Source organism: Cyprinodon variegatus, unplaced genomic scaffold, assembly GCF_000732505.1.
Source record: "Cyprinodon variegatus isolate N-32 unplaced genomic scaffold, C_variegatus-1.0 Scaffold538, whole genome shotgun sequence".
Lineage (NCBI taxonomy): Eukaryota > Metazoa > Chordata > Actinopteri > Cyprinodontiformes > Cyprinodontidae > Cyprinodon > Cyprinodon variegatus.
In genome coordinates, this window is record NW_015150991.1 from 397033 (window position 1) to 406743 (window position 9711).

A 9711-nucleotide genomic window follows, 5' to 3' on the forward strand; every position below is an offset into this window, starting at 1 on the left:
TTTTAATGGCCACAGTTCGGTTTCAAACCTGGGTCGGCCGTGTCAAGGACTAAGGGCTCTGTACATGGGTCGTGAGCACCAACCTCTACGCCACCTGCACGCCCCAGCTTTTGCACTTTTTCCACCACACTTTTTTCATCCCTCAACTTCCATTCATGTGCATGAAAACATCTAACAGTTGACTTCTTTAACGAAGGCCTTATGTGGCAAACAGTTTTGAGGATTTAATCTGTGGAGGATTGAAAAGTAAGCAGTTTTCACTAAGACGATTATGTCCAACATTATATGGCTATAAAATAAACTATGTAAAAAAAAAAAAAAAAAAATAAAAAAAAGACTTTTTCACTGAATTGATTTAATATATAAAAAACTGTGAAGCTTTTTTTTTTGGTTTTCATAAACTGTAACTCCTAATCATCAAGATTGGCAGAAATTACAATCCCTCTGTAGAATAAATCTATTGTATTCAGTATATGAATGCTGAAATGCATGACCCTTCCAGATATATTCTATATATTAAAGTGAAATTGTGCATGGAAAAAGTGTTGCAAGCAGTGACTCAAGACAGAGAGTTTTATCACCTTGAGATACAGCAATAGTTTCTCCACCTTTGTATTCCTGCTAAGTATCACCATGACGCACAAAAAACTCTCCTTCCCACCTCCATTCAATAGCAGCAGCCCAGTTCCCCTGGTAGCAATTAAAAAAACACTGGTCTGTCAGCTTACAGACTGATAAACTTTGGCTGTCAGTGATTAGATTTTCCTTCTTTAATAGATTGACCTTCTATGGTGGCAAATTGGTCAAAAATAAACTAGATATCGAAGCACAGAAAGGCATGGCATCTCTCTTAGATGTCCTCTCTTCCGCTAAAATTCAAAGCACATAAAGAAAGGGAGATTATTTAAAATCCTTTTGTAATTTTGATGTGAGATTAATTCTTCTAATTTAAGTGAAAAAGCAAACATAGTTTAGGGAAAATATACTTTAAAAACCAACAACCTGTAATTATAAGTGCACTCACCTCTAAACCAAAACTTTGTCCAAACACCTAAGTGTGTCTCAGCATTAGACAAAGGATTTTAGAGTTTAATTTGACTGTAACTTGTTGAATAATCAACAGTCTTCTGTTTTTAGTTCTGGCTCTGATTAGTTTTTATTACTTTTTTGGGGAGACTTCATCTATAGAACACAAAGTCCATTCTAAAATAGCCTCTCAAATCTGGCCAGGTTTCCACATGGATCATTCTGTCTTTTTCAATTACTTTTTTGACACTTATGTAGATAATATTCACCTGTTTATCTCTTCTAAGTTTGTAAGCTCCCAGTAAGCTTTGCTTCATTATCTGAAAAGTGCTTTAAATCAGCCTTTGTAGCCCATTCTCAGCTAGATCCTAGGATTAAGGAAAAGAATCAGAGAAAGAGCAATAAAGCTTCAGCCTCTACACATGTAGTTAGCCAAGCTTTATCTGTCTAGATTAGGTCTAGGTTAGCAACTGTTTAGGGTCGTACTTGCTCAACTCCCCCATATTGCTTCTTTCTCTTTCAACTTCAATCCTACTTTGTGATGCTGTTTCCCTGTGTATGGTGGTGCTATGTTAAAAATAACACAATATATGCTTTTCTTGCACAGGAGCGTGGATGACTTATTGCAAGAGTCTATGAGAAAAGATTAACTCAGAGCAGAAATGCATGACCAATCAGACAGCACCCCGACTGTAGCCAAGGTTTACTAATCATTTACTATAATATCATCATCTGTCTTGCACAACAACCAAAAATACATACCATATTTTTTTTAGTGTTTATTCAATTCAGCTCCATACAGCTTATTTATATAATGCAAATTCACCAAACGTTATCTCAATGCACATTAAGTTTTTATCAATGAAAACCAGCTGATTGAATCTAGTCACTGTGTGGGCTGTGCACTCAAATGTTGCGATATCCTGCCACAAACTCTGAGAAAAACAATTTTTCCATATTTGGTGGAGCCTAAATAATCTTTATTTTGGAAAGGTTGGTTTTAGAAATATTATTTTTTTTTTTTTTTAAGTGAGACCTGGACCAATATTGCAATTTAACTAGGTTTTGTTACATTTGTATAAACGTGTGCATCCATGAGTATAAACTACTCTATTATATTCGACTGTGTTTCTACTGTTTCTATTAAACCAGTGGAGAAAGCCCGCTCCTGACACTCAAGACTGATAATAACATGTTGGAAAAGTGGTCCCCATGTCTTCCAGCAGCTTAAACATATAGCAGCATATATATAGAAAGTAGCTCAGGATAACCTTACTATTTTGGATGAGGTATGAGAAAGGTAGAGCCAAGGAGAAAGGCTTTTACCTTGGTTTTGCACCCCAACTTAATTACCCCCTGGATGTCTGCCCAAATGTGCCAGACCAGAATACACACATGGGTGGGTATCTTTATTCTCAGTCAGCATCGTCGTGGTTCACAGGAGACCCGCTCCTCATTTTCTCAATGGCATGAAGCTCAGATAAGGTTGGGTGTGTGTGTAGGTGGGAGTGGGTGTGTGGGATACATATGAGAGAAACTGCGCTGGAAGAGCAGCAGATGTGATGGTCGATCCGATGGAAGCAGACATTAATTAGCGGAGGGGACGTTAACGGGAATAACGGGATTATGAGGATTTGAGAGGAAGTCGCCTGAATCCGGTGTCACACACAGTGGGAGGTGGGTGAGGATTAAGTTCCAGGAGCCCTCACTCCTCTAACTGCGCTCCGACTGTCATGGGGATCGACCGGCGGCGCAGAGCCTCCCTGGCTCTCACCTTGAACTTCCTGGCCCTGTTGCTCGCCGTGTCGGCTCTCACCACCAGCTACTGGTGCGAGGGGACGCGGAAGGTGGTGAAGCCATTCTGCACCGGTCCGGTCACCACCAAGCAGGCGTTTTGCATCATGTTCAACAGCTCCAACATCAACGACACGCGTCTGGTGCAATACATCTGGGAGACCGGGGAGGACAAGTATGTGATGAGGAGGTTTCACACCGGCATCTGGTTCTCCTGCGAGCAGAACATCAACATGACAGGTGAGCCCGTCTGGATGCGGCTGGATCAGCTGGGGATGGCGCGCGGGCTGTGCGCGCAGAGCGCTGCGTCACAGATCCTGGCACACAGCGGCAAACTTCCAGAAAAACATGTTGATATTTAGTGGAACCAAAATCATTTTGATTTTAGAAAAGTTGAAAATGTTAGAAGTGAATAAAAACTGATAACCGGACTAATACTAGTCACTACATAATCCTTCTAGGTTTAGTTAAATGTGAATCAAATTGAGTATTTTCTTTGTTCAATACAAACCTCTCCTTTATGTTCTGCTGTGTCGATCTTATAAACTGCAGCGTGCTGGTAAATCAGAGGAGAAAACCCGCTCCTGACGCTCAAGACTGATGTTAACATGTTGGAAATGTTTTGGCTGACCTACAGATCTGAGATCCCAGGCAAAATAGAACTTCGACCAAAATCAATTAAATTACAAACAATCATCCCGTAATTATACAAAATAGAGCAATATTTTAAAAAAGATATAATAAAGTAGTAATAAAGAGTCTATAACGAAGCAAAAATTTACAATTTGATGGAAAACAATCACACACACAAAAAAAAGAGAAAACAGAATCTATTAGAAAAAAAACTAGAGGTAGTGGTGGTCTAGTGGTTCAGGGCATTGCACTTGGAATCCAGAAATTCTGAGTTGAAGCCCCCCTCCCACAGACTGACACTCTGGGTCCCTGAGCAAGACCCTTAACCCCTCACTGCTTCCAGGGCGCCATGCAATGGCAGCCCACTGCACCCCAAACGGATGGATTAAATGCAGAGAGTTAATTTCATTGCTTTGTACTTATGGCAGTGTAATTACAATATAAAGCTGGGGGGGGGTGAATAATTGGATTTTGAAAGTTGAACAATTTATTTATTTAGTGTTTTTTCACAATTCTGTTGAAAAATACATAGGAGATTTCTGAGGAGTTAAGAGCTAAATGAGAGATAGTGTCAGAGTTTGGTTGAGGTTTGAGGACCCAAATGTTGAGACAGGGAGCCAGAGGTGAGTTTTTTGTAGATTTAATGAGAGGTTCACAAACAACTGGAGCAGGAATCCAAAAATCCAACATGAAAAAAGTAAAACAAACCAGAACCTTGGAGACATCAGGGGGAAAACAATCACAAAGTAAGACAAGGTATGATGAAGTAAGACGAGGAACCAGCACTGAGGAACTGCACAGGGAGAGTATTTATGGAAGACTGTACAAAGAGAGGACTAACGAGCTAATTGGGAGCAGGTTTGAAGACAGCAGTCTAGAAAGGAGCTAGGAAAAAGGAGACCAACAAAAGAAGGCAACAGAGTGCGACAAATAACCTTAGAACTGAACTGTAACCAGAAAACATAAAAAAATAGGAATTAAACCAAGAAAACTGGAAAGTATTGAGCAAAGTAAAACTGAATACTCAAAAGAAAACATATCAGAACCAAGACAGTGACAGATAGATTGAACAAAAGCGTGTTCTTTGGAGTCAGGAGCAATTTACATGAATATATACTGTTGGAATAAACACTGAATATTGAAAAAACGTCCAACATTTGGTGAGATTGGTTTAACAACTATTTTTAAATGCAAGTTTATCATGTAAAGTGAATTTTAAACGCTTAAAACATGTTAATCATCTGGACTTGGAAAAGCAAACTTAAAATTAGATATTTTGATAATTAATTTATTTCTGATAAAATGGTCATTAAACAAATGAAACCCTTTGAAGACAATTCTTACAGAAAATGATCTATTAAGGGCAAAGTAGCCCTATTCTTTAAACACTACTGATTTTTGGCCTCTTAGTTTATTGTTTGAAAAACAGAACCGTTCAACAGAGATTTGTGAAACTTTGATTATGGATCTGTCTATCTGACATTACAGAAAGCCTTTCTCACTTTAGATACCAGGAAAGCCTTTTTTTTGTCTTGACAATGCTTCTGCTACAGACATCCACAAAGGGAAGGATGGAGGCAGAAAGCAAATCTCTGGACAAATTGGATAATTCTGAGATTTCTTCTTTTTGTTTTCATATCAGAGGTGTATCCCTTATGACACAGTCCACCTGTTTCTCCCCATATCAATCTAGCAGGATATGCCAGAATACCAATGACTTCCCAGTTTTATTTATAGCTATATTGTAGGAATGTCTAAGCTGCCTTTTGCTGTCAGTTAAATGTCTCATTTACATTGTTTTTCAGGTGAAAAATGCCGAAGTTTCATTTATGTGGCACCGGCAAATGAAAGAGGTAAGTATATATCTTCCTGATATGTTTGATGTAACACCAATTATTCAACACATGTTGAATTATGTGTAGAAATCAGACTAAGTCAATGTGTGTACATGACATATGTTTCAGCCAGCTTTGCAAGTGCGGAGGCTGATATTATGACTATTATGATATTATGATTCTTCTTTAAATGACTGAAATGTTTTGATGTTGTTTTGATCAGCTCCCACTGATTGTCCATTGTTTTAATTTGGACCGTTCCTACAGATTAGTAGCCCATGTTTTCATCCAAACCAGTTCTGGCAGTATGTTTAGAGTCGTTCTTCTGTAAGGTAAAAGCTTGACCCAGACTCAGATCTGGCAAGGTTGTGTGGAGGTTTTTTGAGGACCCAAATGCACAGATGAGTAGGCAGAGACATACAATACTGAAAAAAAAATCAAGGACACTTCATGAAAAAACTCTCACGGGGAGCAGAGACGACAAAGCAACAAAACTACAACAAGGGACCAGCAAACAGTGACTGAACATGAGGTGTAAAGATGGGAGACTGAACAAAGACCAGACTATCAGCAGATTGGGAGCAGGTGTGGACAGAGGAGACTAGAAGGGAGCTAGGGGAAAAAAGAGACTGACAGAAGAAGGCAGCAGAGGGCAAACAATACCTAAGAACTCAAATACTATCAAAATTCACTGACACAAAATGGAAATGAAACCAAAAAGTAGAAAACACAGAAAGCTATGAATAAAAGTGGAACTGAAACTGTTTTTTTTTATATTTTAAGGCTTGTCTTTCTTTCAACTCTATCCATTCTCCCCATAAATCTGACCCATTTTTCTATTGCTTGAGATATAAAGTATTCCTTCAGTCTGATGTTGCTGCTCTCTGGTAGTGGTATGGACGGCATGTTCAGGGTGATCTGAGGTGTTATATTTTAAGTCTGCTGTGACCTGAGCATTACCTTCCATATGTGCACTACATGACCAGTGCCTAATTCCTAATAGGATATCATGAATTTCTTCCATGATTTTGTTGTCTCATCATTCTTCTACAAGGGTTAGATTCCCTGACGTGCCAAATGTGTCCCTTAGCCATTAAATGTTTGGGCCTTAAGGTTTTTTTTTTTGTGTTTTCTTTACTAAACCTCTGTGATACTAAACACACTGTGCAATGGAATTAGTTCAGAGGTGTTAGACTAAAAAAAGGGGGTGAAACTTCTGTATACCACACGATTTATATGTATCCCAGATAATATTTTCCCTTCACCTCACAATGATACACTGCTTTCTGTTGGTGTGTCACATTAAGTCGAACAATATAACTTGAAGTGTCAGGCATGATACTAGAACTGTAACCTTTAGAATGCTAAATGTTCACTTCCAAGTTATCCTTTTTTCCCAAAGGACATTACAAAGACGCATTTACACACAGTGGCCTCGAACTATTATGAAAAGAATAAGCTCTTCATAAAGCAGGGAATCTGAAATCCAGAGGTGTAGCTGGATGTTATGGCACCTGCTCGATGTTGTTTCAGATAAAAGGTCATGCAACTCAGTGCAGCTAGACTGTTTTGACACAAGGATTGTAAAGATCATTTAGAAGAATATTGTTGCTATAGCAATGATCAGAGATCTTGATGTAGCTAAGAAGGAACGAAGGATTCATCAATAAGAGGTTGGGATAGATTGATTTGTAGGAAACCTTTAATGACAATTAATGGTTTGTTAAAACAAGCTAATGTTTAATTTTAAGGATTTATTGAGATAGGAAAAAAAAAATTGTCCCATATTAGCATTTTGGATTCATATAGAAAAAGGTTTCAACCTCTGTCTATCTCTTCATATATTCTCCATACTCTCACCGTCCTAAGGAACCTTGATGAAAGATTTCATGAGCAGATGTTTTTAAAGGTTTTTGGTTCCAGATGGGTGTTTTAACTGTGTTAAGTCATGGTTTTCAAATTTTGGCTTGGGATTTATTTCAGTAAACCAAATAAATCCCTGAATTGATTTTATAACAAACCCCATAGAAAATCTGACTGCAAAAATTGCATTCTCATTTCTCATGAGAGATAATATGCAAATGAACTAAATCACATTTTTACTATTCAGAAATATCGCTAAGGCTGTATCTACCTTTATATGTTAAGAGTTTAATAATTAGTTCCCACCTCCAATATCCTTCTTGGTCAGCAATGTCTATCCACTTGCTTTTAAAAGGTGACCATCTGTCCTACTGAAGGATGGGTTGTGGGTTGTAGGGCTGTGACGCGCGCTTTTAATATGGAATCATCCCTTACTGGGCAGTTAAACATTTTGCCTTGTATTGAACCAATAACAGATGCCATTTGTCCTGTATTTTCATAAATGTCCAATATGCACATGTGTAACACACATCAGCACTAAATCTAACAAAAACATAACAAAATAAAATACCTAATCTTTTAAAGCCTACTAAATTGTCCAAACAGTTTTAAGCAAGACCTCCTCAGCTCCCCATGAGCTGCTGTCATGGTTGATAGAGACACACTCCTCTGACCTACACTGCTCTCTGCCACCCGTGTTACATCAGATACTTCATAAATTACTCAGAAAGATGATGTGAGTGGGAAAACTAAAATTTTTAGCTAAGTGGCACCACTAGGTATGTGTAAATGGAGTTAAAAATGTCATGGTGTTAGGGAGTTCTTTCAATGACGGAAACCGGGTTGTTCATGGCTTAGGAGTTAGCAGACAGAAACACTAACCAAGCTTCAGCCCTTCTTACCCTGACCATATCCTGAGACTGATAGGCTATATAATATTATAAGTATTGTGATGGGTTTGATTGTTTGTGTGGGTTTTATGATCATTTAGGTATTAATTTGTACAGTATGTTAGCAATGTAAACAGTCATTTAAAGAGTAAATCATGTTAACTAAAAAGAAAATGATATAAGCAAACACATAATACCAAACAATGTTCTTTTTTCTTTGAAAGTTTTTGTTTTTTAAAAAGTGTTTTTGCTGCTTGCGTTGTAGCTCTCACTCTTCAGTTGCTTAAAGGTATTAAAGAGGATTTTTCTCAGAAATTAAGTGTCCAGATTAATCTAAAATGAATTATTAGTTGACAATATAGACAATCCATTTTGCCTACTGTCGAAAGTGGATTGGCTAATCGTTTGTCAATCAAACACTTTCTATATATGCCGCCATGATGTTATTTATGCAAGCTCCAAGCGTAATGCATACTCTGTTTGACTAGCGGTCTGCCATTACACTGAAGCATACGAAGTACTCCCACGGTTGTTTGTTCCTTTTTTGAGCTATTTGTTCACTCTTTTGTGTAAACTGGAGCAAAGAAAGCCTTTTTTCGAAGCTAGGGTAATTAGCAAGACGGTCAGTATTAGCTATAAGGATCAAACTTTTCTGGTGGTAAAAACTGACTTTATGTAAATGGTAAATGGCATGTACTTAAATAGCGCCTTTATTCAAGTTAGGAGACTTGACCAAAGCGCTTTACACTACATTCATTCAGCCATTCACGCACACACTCACACACTGATGTGTGTCTCATCATGGAATGTTTTTATTACAAATATGCTGGATTACGTTTTATCCGTGGACCCTTACAGACAAATGGAATATACAGTAAACAATCAAAGATTGGACACCAAGTCTTAGCTTTATATTAGAAATTCTCATTTAACATGCTGTAAGATCTTTATTAATTGTGCTGTGGTTCTCATGTTGTCCGTATAATGAACTTGGCAGTTGAAGTGTGGAGAATCTGTAACGTACAGGAAATTGGACCCAGGAAACAACTCAGACAGGTCAGTGGAATGCAACGGATTTTATTAATGACTGTGTGGCACAGGGAGTGTGCAGTAGGGGTGTAAATCACATCCATCATGGCGATCCGATTCTGTATCGATTTCCTGACCCAACGATTCGATTATTTTCGATACTCAAGAATACACCACGATTCGATTCGATTAATCGATTAATCGGTTATTTATTTTTTTTTTATTATTATTTTTTTTACAACTTACAGGCTAAAAAAAGTTTCAAGTTTGAAATAAATCAATGAAAGCTGTAATATCATTATGCATTTTCTTAAGAAACAACAGCAAATAACAGAAGTAGAAAAGTTGCATCAAAAAATACTGCAAAAATACTGCACAATATCAGTGTAATGAGTTCAATGCAATACCTCGGCTCCAGAGAAACTGTCCAACATATTTTTTTAGAATGTAATAAATATACTCAGGAAAGAGAGATGTTGCATAGAGTTAGACAGGAATAAAAATAAACTAGATATAAGGGAATTGTTTCAAAGGTCATCTGGGGATGTAGTTTTTGGTAGTATTTTTAATTTTCTAGGAGGAACGGGTATTTTAGGGAGAATATAATAGTTTGTCTGGTCCATACTCCATTCTGGAAGGTG

General features: G+C 37.7%; 1 protein-coding gene across 2 annotated transcripts in view; it reads left to right on the forward strand.

Annotated features, from left to right (window-relative positions):
- The first annotated feature begins 2520 nt into the window (after positions 1-2520).
- Positions 2521-9711, forward strand: part of LOC107095327 (germ cell-specific gene 1-like protein) — a 31151-nt gene continuing 23960 nt past the window's right edge. For both annotated transcript variants that reach the window (XM_015391368.1, XM_015391369.1), the window contains exons 1-2: positions 2521-3060; positions 5259-5306. In XM_015391368.1, coding sequence (XP_015246854.1) covers positions 2760-3060; positions 5259-5306 — 349 coding nt within the window. In that variant the 5' untranslated portion in view covers positions 2521-2759. The remainder of the gene's footprint in view (positions 3061-5258; positions 5307-9711) is intronic.